At 32.3% G+C, this 19995-nt stretch overlaps 1 protein-coding gene across 1 annotated transcript in view; it reads left to right on the top strand.

Annotated features, from left to right (window-relative positions):
• Positions 1-19995, top strand: part of Pik3c3 (phosphatidylinositol 3-kinase catalytic subunit type 3) — a 116024-nt gene that overhangs the window by 44730 nt on the left and 51299 nt on the right. The window contains 4 exon segments of the mRNA XM_015482419.2: positions 4555-4709; positions 6285-6375; positions 12403-12470; positions 18791-19022. Of these exon segments, the coding sequence (XP_015337905.1) occupies positions 4555-4709; positions 6285-6375; positions 12403-12470; positions 18791-19022 (546 nt within the window).

Raw genomic sequence — 19995 nt, 5'->3', positions numbered from 1 at the left:
CATGGTCATCTTAACTCTCCTTCAACTCCTCCTTTAAACTTTAAGCTGCTTACAGTTATGTGTACATGTGAATATTTATACACATGTGAGGCCATGAGGAAGGAAGAAACACTAGTTAACACAGAGCATTGCTGGAGTTTGAGTGTTAGCAATTCCCAATTCCCCAGTTTGTTTATTTATTTATTTATTGTTGGTACTGGGGATTGAATTTAGGGGCACTCAACCACTGGGCCACATCCCTAGCCCTATTTTGTATTTTTATTAGCAACAGGGTCTCACTGAATTGCTTAGCGCCTCGCTGTTGCTGAGGCTGACTTTGAACTCAGGATCCTTGTCTAAGCCTCCTGAGATGCTGGGATTACAAGTGTGTGCCACCGTGCTCCGCCTGACTGTTTGCAATTTCTAGTGAAGTAAACTAGTCCATCAGATTTTCTTTTTATAGGGTGAATGCACCCTGAAACGTAACCTAATAATTTATGATAAGGCTTATGGGGCATGAAATAACTCCTCTGAAGTCTCAAAAGAAAAAAAATGTGTGTGTGTGTGTGTGTGTGTGTGTGTGTATGAATGCTGATCACATGGAACAACTATTGTCAGTGATCTCTAGAAAAACAAAAATAGTGAAATCATTTTGAATTAGTAATGGCTTCTGAATTTCAAGAAGCAAATGAACCATTATTAAAATCTAATTCTATGTAGGTATGATGCTTTAAAGGGTACAAATGAGCAGACAGATGAAGGATACAAATGACCAGACATTGTGGGAAGACCTGAGCACAGGAACTTTAGTTCCCAAGTGGTTGGGATACCCCATCCTCCTGCTATCTAGACACATTCTTGTTCACCAATCTGGAAGCTTTTTAAATCCTGTTATTTTTAATTTTTATGGATCCATAATTATAAGGTATAATTGATGAAATCACTGGCCATTGGTGATTAAGTCATTAAGTCATTTTTCCCCATATCCTAGAGGTTTCAACCTTCCAATCACATGGCCACTTTGGCAGGCTGCTACCATCTGCAGTGACTTTCCAAAAGTTACCTTATTAAAATTAACTCAGGTGTGGTTGAAAGGGGCCTGATAGTCTCCTTTCACCTGTGCGACTCTTTATTAGTTAGGAATTATTAGTTTTAAGGGATCTGACTAGGAACCAGAGATGTAGACCAAATATATTTCTTTGATATAACAGTGTCCAATGTAGTTTCTAATATATTTTTATTAATTATAATAATATGCATGTGTATTATCTGCACTGTCACTTAAAGATAATATAAATAGGATTATACTATTAAAAACTTTATTATTAAATGGAAAGTTTATCTTGGATGTTTTTTTATTATATATAATTCCCACCTATAAAGTGTGGAAGCATCGGTAAACAATTGTCTATGAACTGGTGAAGGATGTTTAATCTCTTAAAAAATATACTGTGTTCTGGATTTTATAGACAACTATTGTAGGGAATAAAAAAACAAAACAAAACATTTTTCCTCCTAGATTTTTGGCTAGAGATCTAGCCAAAAGAAAATTAACAAGATAAATCTGCAAATTTATTAAACAAGGTTTATATGACACGGGAACCTTCGTAATTAAATAAAAACCTGAGAAAATGATAAAACCTGAGCATTTTTATAGTAGGTTTAATGAAAGGGGGAAAGTCACAGAAAATGTTATAGAACAAAAGAAGGAAGAAAAGCCAAGAGTAGTAAATGGAGAAAGAAGAGCATGTTTATTGAGAGAGCTCTCTGCGTTGTGTCCCTTTGTCTTAAGATAAAAGTGCCTCCAGGTGTAGGAAGGGCTCTTTTCACCTTAGACAGTTCAGAAGAACACCAGAGAGTCATTTCTGCCCCTGCTTTTTCTCAAACTTAAAATATTTGGATTTGACTCAAATATTCAGTTGAAATATTTGAATGCTGAGGTGCTATATTTGATGTATTCTGAAACCTGTAGATCTACCTTATTCTTTTTGAACAATAGCATAATATTGCACTATGAGTTTATTTTATAATTTTAATTTAAACATTGAGCTTCTTCATGTAGGTAGGCAGGCAGTTATTTTCAGTCTTTTAATATAATTGTGTGTGTATGTATGAATTGTTTGCATTGGAATTATTGGTTCAAAAGATACAATTTTACCATCTTGCTGATAACCCTCTATAAGTCTTCTATTTTTGTGCCTGTATCGTACTTTTAAAACTACACCAGCTTTGTAGTACTTTAAATGTATGATTAGATATTCTTTCCTTCTCTTACTTTTTAAAAACTTTCTTTTTAGTTTTTGGATATTGCTTTCCATGAAATTTAGAATGGTTTTGTCATTTTCTTATACAATTTTACCAGTCTTGAGTTGAATTAGAAAAATATTTTATCTTAATGATATCAAATTCTCTTTTTTAGCTACATAAGATTTTTTTATTCATGCACATCAGGAATCATTTACAGTTATAAATGGCCTCATCCCTTTTTAATCTTTTATTTTGCTTCTCTTTAATTACATATGTGATATAATATTTGTTTTATTTTAGTCACTTAATCCATTTCTCTTAATGATTCTAAAAGACCAGGTGGGGTTCTCATATTTCTTAGATGTAGAACCATGCTATCCAAAAAATATCCTTTTTTCAAAAATATGTTATTTTTCTTTCATTGCATCAAATGTGCTAATAATAATGATGAATAAAAATAGTGATAGTGAATAATGAATTATAAAAGTGATAGCTGTTGGTCATTTTATGGGAATACTTTAATATTTTACTCTCTAATGTGTATTTCTTACTGGTTTTAGTCAAATACTCTTATTTATGTTGAGAAAATTTCTTTTTGTCTGTGCTTATGAGTATGTTTAAATAAAAAATGGCTTTATTATCATTCTTTTGGCACTTGTTAATATGGCCTCTGACCTTTAAATTGTTAGATAGTCTATTTACTAAAAGGTTTTTTCTTTTTTTAAATTTCCTAAAGTTTTATGAAGCATATACTTGGAAAATAAATTTTTAACACCTTTTTAAATTTAATTTGATAATATTCAATTCTACTTTTAATAAGTCCTCTTACTGTTGTTTTGTTCATAGTGAAGTTCTGCATTAGAATTTAATGAGGAAGTAGCCTGGTGCGGTGGTGCATGCCTATAATCCCAGCACTCCAGAGGCTGAGGTGGGAAGATCCTGAGTTCAAAGCCAGTCTCAGCAACTTAGCGAGGCCTTAAGCAATTTGATTTGAGTAAAATCAAAGCAAAAATTTAAAAAACAAAAAACAAAAATTAGGTTTCCATCTCAGGCAATTCAGTAAAAATTTCCCAGGAGTCATAACATTTTATCAAGGCAGAGATCACCATTTTTCTAAAGAACAAGTTAATTCTAATACTTCAGAGTGTGAATACAAAGCTTCACATCAAAATCACTCACTGTCTTCCCATTCCTTATTGAATATAGAGTAACTCTTCATATAGGCATTTTCAGTTAGTGACATGGGTTCTAATTTTGCCTTTATAACAGCTACATACCCATGCTCTTTTGGAAGTGAAATATTTTCTGTTTTTCCTATACTTTTGAATCTCCTTGCTTTTGCTTATATTGCTCTTTCTACTTGGAATATAAGCTTCAAACTATGAAAATTTTAAACTTCTATCAGTGTTGATCTCAGATGTCACTTGCTCATTAAATTATTATTATTATTATTTTTTAATTTTTTGTTTTTGTTGTTGGTAGTGGTACCAGGGATTGAATTCAGGAGTGCTTAACCACCACCTAGCCCTTTTTTATATTTTATTAGAAAAAGGGTCCCACTGAGGTGAGTAAAATCAAAGCAAAAAATAAAAAAAAATTATCCTTCATACTCGGAAGAATTTTATATTTTTCAAGATGTGATTATGTAACAAGAAAGTAGGCTTTATATTTAACTAATGACATCAGTTCATTTTATTTTAATATTAATGAGAAAAGATTATGAAACAAATTCTTGGAAAATTTGAAGTTGCTTATGTAGTAATTTTTATTTATTTATTTATTTATTTATTTTTAAAGAGAGAGATAATTTTTTTAATATTTATTTTTCAGTTTCTGTGGACACAACATCTTTATTTTTATGTGGTGCTAAGGATCAAACCCAGCGCCCCACGCATGTTAGGCGAGCACGTTACCACTTGAGTCACAGCTCCAGCCCTGTAGTAATTTTTGAAATAGCATTTATCTAATCTGCTAGGAAAAAGAATCTTTCTTTACATTTCTTAGTTCACATAAACCATCTACAGTTTTGTTTTATTTTATGCTTTTCCGATGCTACTTACTGTGTGCCTAATCCTCTTCTGTAGCTTTCTTTTGTTAACTAATTTAATGCTCATGACTCTCTCTCCTGTTTTTATTATGTTCATTTTATAGCTAAGAATGCAGTGAGGCACCAAGAGGTTAATTATCCTAGTAACATACCAAAGGTGACATAGCTGAAAAATAGTAGATAAAAATAAAATGTTAGCTTGACATTTAGGAATAAATTTTGTCTCTAATTATTTTTTTCCTAATATTAGCTTTTTTTTTTTTTTTTGGTTTATTTTTCAGGATTTGTTGATGTACTTACTGCAGCTGGTTCAGGCTCTCAAATATGAAAATTTTGATGACATAAAGAATGGATTGGAACCTACCAAAAAGGATAGTCAGGGCTCAGTATCAGAGAATTTGTCGAATTCTGGAATAAATTCTGCAGAAATAGATAGGTATGGATATTCATGGAGGATGTGCTTTAAAATTTGATCATTTTCTCCCTGGTCAAGTTGTTGCCTTCTTTACTTTTTTCCCAGATGTACCAAACCCAAACTCTATTGCTTTTGTGGATTATGGCATATACATTCATTGAGCACAAATTACTGTTTTATAGAGCAGATTTTTGTAAGCTATTAAGTCAGAATACCTTAGTTAAAATCTTAATTCTGCCATTTAGCAAACTTGTTTAAGTTACATTTTTTTGTGGCCCCACTTTTCATAATAAAATTTAGTATAGCATTAGTAACTGATTATAAAAGGTTGTGTGAAGATTAAATGAATTAAGACATAAAGCATTTAAAAGATGGTCTAGCATATATGTTCAGTAAGTGTCAGTTGGCTCAAGTAGTTTAATGAAATGTATTTTTTAGTTAGTTGTTTTCATCTTTTTTGGTATATTAAACAGCATGTTATTTGGACTGAAAGTCAGCTATTAAAAATGGTAACAACTAAAAAGTCCCATCTGTGTACCTGACCCAGTGCCAAGTGTCGACTGTGTACCTGACCCAGTGTCACCTAAGTATGACAGTCTCTGAGGTTGATATTTATATCCTTAATTTAGAGATGAAGGATATAATGTTAAGTAAATTGCTCAGGCTTATGTCTTACAAATTGTCATTGACTCCCAAATTCTTCTGCTTTGCCACTTCTTTTTTATAAAATTTTAAAAATGTGAAATAAATGGGATATTCTGTTGAAATAAAAAAAGTGAGGTAGGAATGATATAAAATGTAAAGGTGAGGAAACTAATAATGAACAAACTAGATTTAGAATTCAGATTTCCTGAATCAGTTCAGTCATTTATTTTATTGTCCCAAGATTGGAAATCTGAATTTTTATTCATGTATTTGATACTGCTATGCTCTATCTTCTGTATGTACAAAGAGCTGGAAAACAGGAAAACACTAAATCTGTTTCCCATTACTGCTAAATATTTCTATAGTTTTAAGAGAAGAAACCCTTATGTTTACTCCCACTGTAGATTGGAGCCCTTCAGTCTCAAGTCATTCTTACCTGCCTGATCTTTACTTATGCCACCTTTACTTGTGCCACCATGAAAGACAAACTAGTAAAGGTCTTTTCAAGATTTTATGAGAGGATGCAAACTGTAAACCAATATTTCCCAAATTGTGGTTGGCTAGGCACTTATTCTATGTGATTTTTAAGAAGATCAAAGTGGTAGGGATGATCTTGTGGTCAAATATGATTGGAGAAGGCAGGTTTAATGTTAAATGGTCTTAAACAAAAATACAACCAAGTCAAACAAATCAGAATGTAACCCTGTAGTATTTACGAAAACCTCTGCAAACATGCAGACTTGCACATAAATCTCCAAGATACTGTTACCCATAATCTTTGACCTTGGAGGTTTTTTCCCCTGGAATATAATGTGATTCTAGCGTTGCACAAAAGAAAACTTTAGGAAGTGATGCATTAACCAGGCACAATCAAAGTGAATTCTTAAAAAAAAAAAAAAAGTGTTTTATCTTAGAGTATGTTTCAGTGATCTCTCCTAATTACTTTTTCAGCTCACAAATTATAACCAGCCCTCTTCCTCCAGTGTCTTCCCCTCCTCCTGCATCTAAAACAAAAGAAGTTTCGGATGGTGAAAATCTGGAGGTGAGTACAAAGCTTTTCAAGCTTGCTATAGGAGAGATCCTACCAAATAAACATCTTACGTTGGTCTTCAAAACCTTTATTTTGTTTAATCTAAGAACTTTGTTAAATAACTTAACTTTATGATACATGTTTATGACTTTTCCCCTCAGTATAATGTGCTGGATAATATTCAATTCATTTTATTGGTGCTTTGGGCATATAAATGGATTCATATGCAATGTGAAAATAAACTAGGCTTAAATATTTTATTAGGGAAACCGAATATTTATGGTTAATGCATTTATGAACAGGATTGCAATTGTCAGTGTGATTACATTGTAGAAATGTACAACTTTGGCACTAGGGATACTATACTGGGTGTCTGCTTTTAATTCTACAGGTAGGTGGACTCATTTTCGATGTAAAACAGTTCTCTTTCTTAGGCTAGTACTACTCTGAAAGGTTTATTTGGAAGTGCATTCTAAAAGCTGATCTAGAACATATTGTTAATTTTGTCCCCATAACTTTTAGGAAGCACTTATACTCCAGAAGTTGAAAACAAATACTGCATTAATATTTAACAATCTAAATATTAGAAAGTTCAGTTTGTTTCTTAATACGTGTGTGTGTATACACATATATATAGCTTTCAGTCAGATTTTAAAAGCTAATGATTTAATAAATCATTTGTTTTAACTATTAATTAGAGAGATTTGAATGTTACGTACAAAAATAACAGACCATATTTAACTATAAAAAAACTTTAAATCAAAAAGATCATAGACTCCTTAGGTGATCTCTTTAAGAAACCTTTCTGCAAAGGGCTCTTTTGCTCTTTGAAAGCTAAGAAATTGATTCAATTGTTTAGTCATTCACACATAATTTTGGTTCTCTTTTATGAACCAGAAACTGTTCTAGGTGCTAATATTAATGAAGCAGAAACATAACAGTTACCATCTTTGTTGCCATGGAGCTTATACTCTAATGTTACTGTGCAGAATAATCAATAATATCTTCATGTAGAAGAAAAAGTACCTATTTTTAAAGGAGGAAATAAATCAGAGGATGATAGGGAATGTTGGTAGTATAAGGTGGTTGTAGTTTCACAAAGATTTCTCAGGAAAGGCTTCCCCGAAGGAGTAACATCTGTGGAAAATAAGCACAGGAGGGAACAATGACATGGATTTTAGGGAAGGACATTTTAAAAAGAGGTCATGGCAAGTAGAGATGCCTTAAGACCAGTCCTTAAATGTTTGAGTACCAACAGAGGCCAGCTTGTTTGGGGAATGAGGGTAAGTGATCAAGGCGGAAGACTCGTTCTGAGAGAGAACTAGATGATCAGTTTTGTATGGCCTGTAAGCCATTGTACCAAATGAGTTTTACTTGGAAGCTATTGAAATAATTCAGAAGAGACAGGTTAGAGGTATGAACCAGGATGGTCAACATTGGAAGTGCAATGAAGTGATTGAATTTTAAAAGCTATGTTCAGAATATCATTTATTATACTACCTTTCATTCAAAACTTTTAGGTTAAAAATTTTAAAAAGTGTTCGTGTATTTGTGTATGACTCTTTTGAATGATGAACCTATATGCTGTTGCTCAATGAACAATTCACTTTAACCTTTTCTTGAATGATAGTTCAGGTAATCCAAGCTGTATATCACAGAGCAATAGGAATTATTTTGATAGATATTTCCCTCCCTTTTCTCTATCCCAGTAAAGTTATAGCATTGTATAAGCAGTTGTCACCTTGAAATTGTAATTAAACAACTTGAGATACCAACCATCTTTTCTCCTCCCTGACATTTTGGCATAGTCTCGTGTTCTTCTGTGTTTCTCTCATGGAGGTTTAGAAGACCATTTTGTAAATCTGGCCACATATTTTAAAAAAGATAACTCAAAAAAAGATATTTTAAAAATGATGACTCAGTTCTCATTGCTTAAGGATGGTCATATTTCATAAATTCAAATAATTTTTATTTGAAAAGAAGGTGTGTACCTCATCTGTTGGATGCAGCATTATACATACGCCACAGAGTAAATTTGCTGTGTTATTGAAATTTTGTACCCTTTCCTAAAGTTTTTTCTCTCTATCTATGAAAACACTAGGGAAAAAAAATTCCCCTGAATAATAGAATTATCACTTTTTCTGTGTTTGCTTTAAATATTTTAAAGGTTTTTTACTAAGTGCATTCAAATAATTCAAAACTTCTGTCACTGTTTATTAATCTTCTGTGTAATGCTCCCCCTCCCTAAAATCTGTTTTATGAAATGTTAAAAGAGTGTTGTCATGATTAGTATTCTGTGGTCAATTTTTTGATATTTTAAATATTTTTGTGACCTTATGTTTAATTTATTTATTTGGTAATGGGAATTGAACCCAGCAGTGCTTAACCACTGAGCCTTATCCCCAGTTCTTTTTTATATTTTTATTTAGAGACAGAGTCTTGCTAAGTTGCTTAGGGCCTTGCTCATTTGCTGGGGCTGGCTTTGAACTTATGATCCTCCTTCCTCAGTTTTTGAGCTGCTGGTATTATAGGTGTGTCCCACCACACTCAGCATGACCTTATATTTTAAACATATCTTAAAAACATCTATGGCTAAATATTGCTTTTTAAATTCAGTTTTAACTTAAAAAAAAAACAAAAAAAAAACACCAGCGAGTGAACCCAGCCACTGAGTCATATCCCCAACCCTTTTGATTTTTTATTTTGAGAAAGGACCTTGCTTAGGGCCTCACTAAGTTGTGGAGGCTGGCTTTGAACTTATGACCCTCCTATCTCAGCCTCTGAATTGCTGGAATTACAGGCATGTGCCACCTTGTCCACCTAGCATTCTCTTTTTAACTGGATCTTTTATCCTAATTGTTTTTATTGTGATTATTGCTCTATTTGCATGCATTTAATCAATTATGTAAAACTTTCTATTCTGTCTCCTATATATCTAAAAAATTTTTTTTCTTAACAGTCTTTGGCTAAATCTCTCTTACCATCTTCTACCTCAACCCTAGTTTGTAAATCATATTGGTGATATCAATTATTTTATTGGTTATGCTGGATATTTTACTTGTGTTTTTAATTTTTAGTTTAGCATAATCGGTATTCTTCTTTTCCAGAACAGTACATACCCTTTCTCTACTTGTATGTCCTTTTATTCCCAATGATTATTTAGTTTTATTTTTAATCTCTAAATTAAGTAATATTGTTGTTATTATTATTGTATATACTCAATTAATATTTAACAATATTTACTTCAAAGGATACTTAGGTTCTTATGCACCATTCCTTCTGGTACCTGTCACCTGCAACATGAGATGATTTTGTTTTCCTAAAGTATTTTTTATTTAAATTGTTTAAAAATTTTAAAGCATTGGTTATCCAAATTGAGTTTAAAAAGTTGCATCACATATGTAAAATGCTTCATAGTTGTTAAAAATTTAATTCTTCCCTATTTATTCTCTTGTGAATAATTTTATAGAAAAAGCATAGTGTCAAATGAAACATGTTTTCTATTTAAATATATACATCATTATATAAAAATGTGACATCCTTGTAACATAGTCAAAAGATAATCTTGAAGCCTGCATTCTTCCTTTTGAACTCATTCATGCATTCAACTTTGATTATAGCTTTCTGCTTGAGGATTTTCCTTATTGAAATTTTTTTGGGGGGGCACATTCAGATTCTAAAATTGGAGATACGATTCTTACCACCCACAACTGAAAGCATTGACACATCCACCTGTGACAACAACCTCTGATTTCTGTAGCTATTAAGTACCACTACTGCATTGATAACGTCTAATCCATTAATTCCTGTCCTTTTTCTTGTTCATCAGCCTTCTTCAGTGTTTGCTTTCCTCTGAATATACTTGTAGCCCATGGCTCATCACTTTAGTCATTCTCTTATTAGTGCTTTCATTTCCTTTGGCAAAATCTCAATTTTTGCTAAGCCTCATTAGTTACTTAATTTCTTTATGCTTGAATACCACTATTTAAAAATGCATAGTTTCGCATATTAGTATCACTGTACGTTTATGTTACATTCACAAACCTCAGATGGGATTTAATGCAGTTGCCATCTTACATTTCTCTAGGTGATGATGAATCTCCCTGCCTTTTAGTGACTCTTTTGTACTTTATTCTTCATTTCCTACTACCCTGTCTCTCAATCTCCAGGTAACAATTCTGTTTCATAATTAAAGGACACTAATGGACCACTTAATAAATAGACTTGAATTCGTCATTTTTTCCTTCTTTCTTCTTACACAGAAGAAACAGTTTCCTGTAAAGATATCCTTTTTATTTTTTTTTTTTTAAGAATTTAACCTTTATTTATTTGTTTGTATTGTTTATTTGTTTTAATGTGGTGTTGAGGATTGAACCCAGGGCCTTACCCATCCTAGGCAAGCACTCTATCATGAGCTACAACCTCAGCCAGCTCTTTTATTTTTCTGATAGAAATATCCAAATATGTATTAGAATCCCCATCTTAAAAATCCAGAAAAGCAAAATAAATTAATTTTCCTTTGACATATCTCATAAATAACACTTATTTTCTTACTTTCACAATCAAAATTCCCAAAGTTGTTTTTGTATACTCATCTTTTCCAATCTTTAAGCTACATCATTTTGGCTTTTGCTTAAAACTCACTGTAGTAAATCACTGAATGACTTTAATGTGGCTGCACATCTTTTCAGTTCCATTGAGTGTTTTCCAAATAATCCCTTCTTGAAAAACTAGCATCTCATGGTTTTATTGATACCAAACATTCCTTGTCACCTCGCTGTTTCTTTTCAGTTTCCTTCAACACTCTCTCCTCTGCTTGATGTCTTAATGTTCCTTAGGATCCTATATTTTCAGTTTACACTTACTCAGATTAACATTTCGCTCAGCTCTTTCATTTAAGTTTCAAATTATATATTCAAGTACTTAGTTGATCTCCACTGTATATATTTTTTTAAACATTTTGTTTTAGTTGTAGTGGGACATAATACCTTTATTTTGTTTTTATGTGGTGCTGTGGATTGAACCCAGTGCCCCGCATGTGCTGGGCAAGTGCTGTACCACTGAGCCACAACCCCATCCCCTTCGCTATATATTTGTCAGACATTTCAAACAATATTTCAAAATACCTGTCTCTTCAATTCTTAGCCTGCTTCTTATATGAAATTTCCTTCTGCAACATAATAAATCAGCCTGTTTGCTAGATTCAGAAATTTGGGAGTTATTCCTTCCTACTTCCTCTTTATTAGCAAATCCTATTAATTATATTTACAAAATAGTTCTTAAACTTGTCTTGTTCCATTGTCTGTCTGTCTGTCTGTCTCTCTCTCTCTCTCTCTCTCTCTCTCTCTCTCTGTCACTCTCTCTTTACTTTTCTAGAGTACTATAATAGCATCCTAACTGATCTCAGGTCTGTACTACTTTGAGCAACCAGAGTCATGTTCATAAACTGTAAATCAGATCATCCCACTCTCCTTTTAAGATCTTTCATTGGGTATGCATTACTTTTCAAGTAAAATCCATACTCAGTAATGTGACATTAATCATCTTGCATTTTCTATCTTTTCAGCCTCTTTGTTTAATTTTCACTATATTTCAGCAACATTGGACCCTTTTAAAATTCCTTGAACAAACCAAGTTCAGGGCCTTTGTATATAGTATCATCCTGATTTTGTTTAAATGTGATGTCCTCATCATTAACTTTTATGCCCTCTTAATCTTAATTATTTCTGTGACCATTTTTTTTTTTTTTTTATGTCTTTCTCCTTTCAGAAGTTCCAGAAGGACCAGGGACTGTGAACCATGATGCTAACTTGTTTTATGTTTTCTGATTTAGAATAAATATTGGGTGGATGGATGGATAGATGGGTTGATGGATGGAGGAGGGGAATGAGGAAGGGATGAAAGAAATGGATGAAAGAAAATCTGAACCATGATTTAAGACACATAGCTGAAAGTTCATATGCCAATGTATGCTCTTTTATCCCCTGTCCCTGTTGATAGCAGATGGTAATATGTATACAATTCTTTTTATTTTTTCAGCAAGATCTTTGTACCTTCTTGATATCAAGAGCCTGCAAAAACTCAACACTGGCTAATTATTTATACTGGTATGTGAAAATAATTTTGTTTCTTATCCCTTTTAAGAACTATTTTTCACCATGCTGTACATAAAGACAATTTTAAATTAAGATGTGAACAACCATTAAAAGCCTAGATAGAATATTTATATTTATGTGCATTTCTTTATGGCTGTGTTTGTGGAAATGTTTGTTAACATCACTGCTTCTCTTCCTTTTACTATGTTTTCAAGAGCTAAGATATAGCTGAGTGATCTAATGCTACTGCTTCATTTCTTTTTTCATAATTTTTTTTCTGTTTGCCTTTTGTGCTATTTAAATAATATATGATACTTTATATAATTTTTAAGAGTGTGTTTTCACATTATTTACCAAAACATTTGAATCATGCAAAAATAAAAAACTGGAATTCAAAGTTACCTTATTTCATTTTAAAGATAAGAATGTATGCCATAAAGAGGTATACCATAACTGAACTTGGTATGCCCTCATCTAGAATGAGATCATTTATCTGTTACTTTGCCATTTTTGGCAAATTCTCAGTGAGCTTGTCTTATTTTTCACTGTGTAGTTGAATGGGGCAAGTATAGCTATCTCTGTGTTACCTAAGAACAGTATCCTCAGTGAGTGGAAGGAAAGAGAAACTGAGTTACAGAAAAGGTGACTTCCTGCGACACAGTTACCATAAAGCATGGCTCCATCTATAAGTTATAGAATTTTGAAGGGTAGAAGACAAGTAGCTTAAACCACCATGAGAAGTATTTAGATTCAATAAAAGAAAGCATTAGGATTAAACACTAGGTAAAAGAGTTATATCCAGCTTTACAGAGCAAACAAAGGACAGAGCCAGCCGGATCAGCTCTACCTGAAGCCTTCTTTATATTTGACAAAATACTTAACACTTTTTAAACTTCTTGACATAGTTTTTGGCTTGACTATAAAAATGATCTTTGATCTAATCTTACTGTTTAATTTGTAGCCTTAACTTAAAAAGTACAAATTAGTAGATATGCATTCTAAAGCTCGTTATTTTAAAATAACAACAAGGCATTCTGCTTTTCATGAGCAAATTAAACAAAATACTAGTGTGTTTTACCCTCATTTTGGAGAAACTGTCCTATGGGTTGAATCAGTCCTTAACTCCATTCTCCTATACTCTGAAAAGAATATCCTGTATGCCGCCCTGTAGCCAAGAAATAGATAACCAAATCAGAGCCCTCTGGTAACTGACAAGGTGCTTTTATTTACATTAACAATATTTGCTTAAGACTTTTTGGTTTTCTTTACTACACAAAAAAATCAGTATCAACAATTTTAATTAAATCAGTCATTTTCTCCTTTTGTGGAAATTGCCTGTGGATAGTTTGGAACCCGTGATTTATTTTGCCCCAGTGCTGACCTTTAGTAGTGGGAAGAAAAATAGTTCCGTGCTTTTGCTTTAGCAGTTTAATATAATATTCATAAAAGTACATTTCCCTCACATTAAATCTTAGTATGCCATTGAAGATATATCTATAGAATATTTTCCTTAGAAGTGTTTACTTAGAATTTCTCATATTACCAAATTTCTGTTTCTTTTTAATATAACATTTTGCTTCTTAATGTTCTATATACCAGTTTGAATTGTAATGTGTATGTCTGTTCACTGGTATTACAGAAAAATATTTCCTCTTGAAAATCTATTTAATAGGTAAAGGAAACTAGAGGAAAAAATGAGTAGGCCATGTTGCTGAGTTTTTGAGTATTTCTATCTTAAGTGTTTTAAAATTCAGATTTATGTGGTTTTTTTTAATTCATTACTGAGAATTTCTTTATAGATATTTTGTCCCCTTGTAATGTTCATGGAAAGTTTTTTTCTGGCTCAGAATTTATAGTCTAAAGTAGTCACTATTATAAAAACTAGGTGTATATACTAATTATGTGATTTTGAAATTACATATATTCTTTGGATTTGACTATAGAGCAGATTTTATTGTAAAATTTTAATTAGTTTTGATAGATTCCTTGATCTCTTTTTTTCAAGTAGGACAGCTTGCAAATCATTCTAAAAGAAGCTGAACATGAGGAAACTTATTAGATGAATAATTTCCAATAAGGTAGCTGTTTCTGTTCAGAAAGAGCACTTTGTTTTCTCTGTAGATAATAAACAAAGTGCAGCCTCAGTTTCCAGTCTTCTAAACATTCCATCAAACTTAGATTTGATATGTGTTTTCCCACTATATCTCTGATTCATTGAAACAATTGCAGGTGTTCCTTCTCTAAGGAGTAATTGTTCTTACCATATTTATAGTCTGCATATTATATATTCAGAAATACTCATGGAGAAAAAGGTCATTCATGTGGATTCTTGACTTTAGTAGGCACTGCTTTGGGGAATGTAGGATAACACTATAGGAAAAAAATTCCAATGGTTGGTTTGGAATGATCATTCTTTTCCTTTGAATATGGACAGAATAATATAAAATGTTAATCAAATGTAAGAATTGAAATACCTTTCACTAAGCTTACCTCTTATAACAAATGTATTAAAATATAAATTTAATTGGATGTGTTATTTCCTTTTAAATATTTTGGATTTCTTTTTTTATTTGTTCCCTTTGCAGTGATTTAAGCAGGATTCCTGCTGTATCTAAGTCCTTAGGGGCTGATAGTTTTACAGACAATCCTTTTAAAATGAATAGTGTCAACCTTTTAAGCCACAGAGGGGAGTTATAGTCTCCCATCTGTAAAATGTTGGGCATCAGAATCTATAAATCGTTCCAGTTTTTTATTTTTATAGTCAATCCAATGTGTTGAAATTGAAAGTAAACTTTGGATGCTTTGACATGCTTTCTATAACTTTTAAGACCTTTCAAGGTAATAAAGGTTATTTACTCTACAAAATGAAATTGCCAGGAAACAGGTAGCCCACTGATGTCGTCTTAAAATGAGTACCTAGACAATTTTGTCTGCATTTCTACTTTAAGATGACAGCCTTCATGGGAATACCTTTGAGTGCTTTGTAGAATCTAGTTTATTGGCGTGAACAGTGACTCAGTGTGTTCTAGTCTTGATCTAACCTTGTCTTTGATATTTGTTGATGTCACTGTCATTTTAGATGGGCTTTTTATTTGCGGGAGAACTTTGACTTGAATAATATGAGATGTGTTTGATATTTGACCATTATCGTGAAGATTAACATATACCCTTAATCACAGGAAATAGCTACAGCCATAGTCTTTATTTGGTGGTCAAAAAGACCTGAACACAGCAGTTGGTCCTATATATTATGATCATCTCTGTGCTCATTTGTAAATGAGTTTGCAGTATAGATACACAGGAAGAGAAATTGAATATACAAAGGTGATGAAGACAGTCAAGAACTTAAATCAATGTGATGAAGATAGTTTAAAGAAGAGAAAATTAGGATGACTGAATTAAGTAATGAGTAGTTTTTAGAGTTGGAAATTTCAGGTTGTTTGCTGTTAGATTCTAGAGAGGGCTCGATAGTATAGAACCATTGTAAAAGGCATTTAATAGGAAAAATCCAGTGTCTGCTGAATAATTTAGTACACGTATTTAAGGCAGGGGACTGTGAGTTAAGTTTGGCTCTATGTGTATAGCCTGCAAATTTTACAAAAATTGTCAAAATGAGTTTTAGATAAGGATTGGGTTATATGGTTTGGCTGCAGTCCTGCTTCTCCATCTTTTCTTATAAACTTGTTTCCTGCCTGACTTTGAGAAAACTTGAGTTTGTAAATCCTGTTAATTTGAAAATTTCCATTCCAAAAGCTGATTTTTTTTTTTTTTGTTTTTTCAGCATGAGGTATGAACCTAGGAGTGCTTTACCCTGAGCTACAATCATTAGTCATTTTTTATTTCTTATTTTGAGATACAGTTTTGCAGACTTACTGAGGTTGGCATCAAACCTTCTGCCTCAGCCTCCTGAGTTGCTGGGTTTCAATTGTGTGCCTCCTTGCCCAGGGCTCTACAAATGCCTGAAATATTGATAGTACTCTCTATAGGGTTAGTCAGTTTGATAAAGTCAGTGTTGTACATGTTCTGTTAAAAATAGCAGGCAGTATCTTGAAAATCATTGTAGTTGAATATGAAGGCAAGTCACATAAGGTATTAAGTGTATATTCAGCCTTGAGAATTATCAATATCAAAATAATGGCTAAATCTATGAGGTTGGGGTAATTTCTTCAATCAACAATAAAATGAACATCTGTGTGAGCTAGGCATGGAAGTGCTGAGAGTTTAGTGAAAAATAATACAGGAACTCTATTCTTAAGAACTTCTAGATGGCTGAATATATTCCTTCCTAGAAATGGTAAAATAGATAATAAAAAGCATCTATGAATTGACATGTGAGAACTGCTATCACTTAAGGAGGTTTAAAAGTTTCACATGGTTTTTAAAAATAAACAGTGTGAAATTCAATTTAGTAGAGTAGAAAGAATTTTGGCCTGTGAGCCCAAAGTCCCGAGTTCTGATCTCAGCTGTACAATCACATAATTATGTCATCCTTGCCAAGACAAAACCTCTCTAAATTTCATTATTGAGAAAGGAAGAAAGTTGATCTAGATTTATGTTTTTTTCTTATTTTTTTTAATTTGTTCATTTTAGATATACATGTAGAGTATATTTTGACACATATATACATGTAGTACAACCCATTCCAATTAGGATAACATTCTTTTTCTTTTTTTCAGTTGTTGATTGACCTTTATTTATTTACTTATATGTGGTGCTGAGAATCGAACCCAGTGCCTCACACATGCGAGGCAAGCGCTCTATCAACTGAGCCACAACCCCAGCCCAGGATACCATTCTTAAGACTGTTCATAATGTGGAGTTACACCAGTCATATATTCATTTATGAGCAAAGGGAAGTCATGTCCAATTCATTCTACTGTCTTTCTTATTCCCATCACTCCTCCCTTCCCTTCATTCCCTTTTGTCTAATCCAATGAACTTTTATTCATCCCCTCCCTACCCTTCCTTGCTGTGGATTAGTATCCACATAGGGAGAACATTCAGCTTTTGGTTTTTAGTACTGGCTTATTTCACTTAGCATGATAGTCTTCAGTTCCATCCATTTACCAGCAAATGCCATAATTTCATTCTTGTTTTTGGCCAAGTAATATTCATTATGTGTATACATCACATTTTCTTTATCCATTCATCTGTTGAAGGGCACCTAAGTTGGTTCCACAGGTTGGCTATGGTGAATTCACCTGCTAAAAACAGTAATATGGCTTCATCACTGTAGTGTGCTGATTTTAAGTCCTTTGGGTATAAACTGATGAGTGGGGATAGCTGGTCAAATGGTTTCATTCCAAGTTTTCTGAGGAATCTCCATACTGCTTTCCAGAGTGGTTGTACCAATCTGCAGTCCCACCAGCAATGTATGAGTGAATCTTTTTCTTCACATCCTTGCCAAAATTTATTGTTACTTATATTTTTAGTAATTGCCATTGTGACTAGAGTGAGAACTATTTGTCATGAGCTATTGAAAGCAATGTTAAAACTTACAATGTAGCCTTCAGTGTTTAAAGAAAAATGAAATAGAATTGAATCAGTATTAAATATTAGCAAATGTTAAAACTGTTCATAGGGTATTGCTCTCATTTTTATGTAGCCATGTACACACAAAGCAGTGTTTACCAAGTTGTGATATTAAATGTAATTCACTCTGGTTTCTTTTTTTTCTCATCAGAACATTTGGAAACACATGATTAATGAGCTGACTCAGATCTTGGGTTATACAATTTCTTTTAATTGTATAAGGAGTTTATGCTTAAGAAAACATTGAAGATTTCATTAACTTTTTAAAATAACAGTTTTAGAAAAATTTAAGATTATATATGTTTTTTTGAGAAGTGGAGAAATTGGATGGGAAAGAAAAAACTCAATACATTTTATTAATCTTTCAAATATGTTAATGAGAGGTAGCACTAGTGTTTTTCAGAATAGCAAAGCCTTTTTTAACTCCAAAAATATGCTGTTACTTGAGTAACTTTTTTTCTTGAGTTACTTGGTAGATATGTGAACTTAGATAATTTCAGAGGATATTGATACTTTAAGTACCTCATAAAGTAATAGGAAAAATGGCTTGTTTGGTTGGAAAAATTTTTAGAAAATTTACAGTACTGCAGAAATCAAGACATTATTTTTGTTAGTTTATGTAATGTTTTGCATACTACCCCTTAATTTTTCACTTTTTAGAGATTGATGATAAAATACATTTCTTTATTCACATTTAATAATTTTTTTCAAATATGTATCTGTTTTAATGGAATGATATATTTACAATATGAATCCAAGTTTTATTTCACATCATATGAGTAACTTCAGTAATTTTAAAGGTATGTCATAGTTGAATGTGAAGATCAAGATACTCAGCAGAGAGATCCAAAGACCCATGAGATGTACTTGAATGTAATGAGAAGATTCAGCCAAGCGTTATTAAAGGTAACCATTCAAATGGGCCTGATCTGGCCTATTACCTGTATTATTATGTCCTGTGAATCATTTTTACATTTTTTAAGTGGTTGAAAACAAGTACAAAGAAGATCAATACTTTATGATACATGAAAGGTATTTTAAATTAAAATTTCAATGTTTATATGCAAGTTATTTGGAACATAGTCATTCCCATTCATTATGTATTGTCTGTGCCTGTTTTTGCACTACAGTAGCAGTTGAATATTTGGAATGAAAACTTTGTTGCCAAAATGGCCTAAAATATGTATTTTTTGACACTTTACAGAAAATTTGGTGACCAATTTTAATGAAATAAACCTCTACATGGAAAAAAATAAAATAAAAGCTTTGCTTTTTAATTTTACTTTGTGTTTTTCTTATATAGCTTAAGTACATTCTCAGAAATCTAGAAATATTCATATTGTACATATTGTACATATTCCCTATACAACTGAAGTGTTTGCTTCATCAACAGTTTGTAGAGAAATATAAGGCCATGTTTTGCTTGGTTTATTTTGATCATAAAGCAATATTCAAGATCAACCAGCAGAGGGTGCAAGTCAGTGAAAAGAAAACATTGTTCTGTAATATGGTTGCTACAGAAAATTTTACTTCATAGCGTCTTTTACCTGCTGTTTCATGTTTTGAATTCTTAAAATTTAAATTACATCTTATTAAACACTTTGAGACTCAGTTTGTATATAATTCTTAGAGCTTAGAGCATCTTAGTATTAAACTGATTGGCTAATAAGCTGTTGGTCTTCTAATCTCACTCTTGTACTTACAATTTTTGCCACCTTGTGAAGGCATTTCAGTTTCTCTGAACTTAAATTTTCTCATCTTTTATAAGGGGATGATAACATTTCCCCAACGCTCTTATCAGGGCAGAGGAAGATGAAAGGAGAGTAGATTTTTACAGTATTTTATGAGCTGACAATTATTACATAATTACATAAGACTTTATAGTTTCTTGTTTTTAATTACCTAATGTTTTCCTGAACAAGCATGTATTTTGATACTATTTGGGTATATCTCCCTGACAACCTCCCCATCCCCACCCCCCCACCCCGTACTGGGATTGAACCCA

Source organism: Marmota marmota, unplaced genomic scaffold (assembly GCF_001458135.2).
Source record: "Marmota marmota marmota unplaced genomic scaffold, marMar, whole genome shotgun sequence".
Lineage (NCBI taxonomy): Eukaryota > Metazoa > Chordata > Mammalia > Rodentia > Sciuridae > Marmota > Marmota marmota.
Note: the sequence above shows the minus strand (reverse complement) of the source record. Positions and strands in the feature narration are given on the sequence as shown.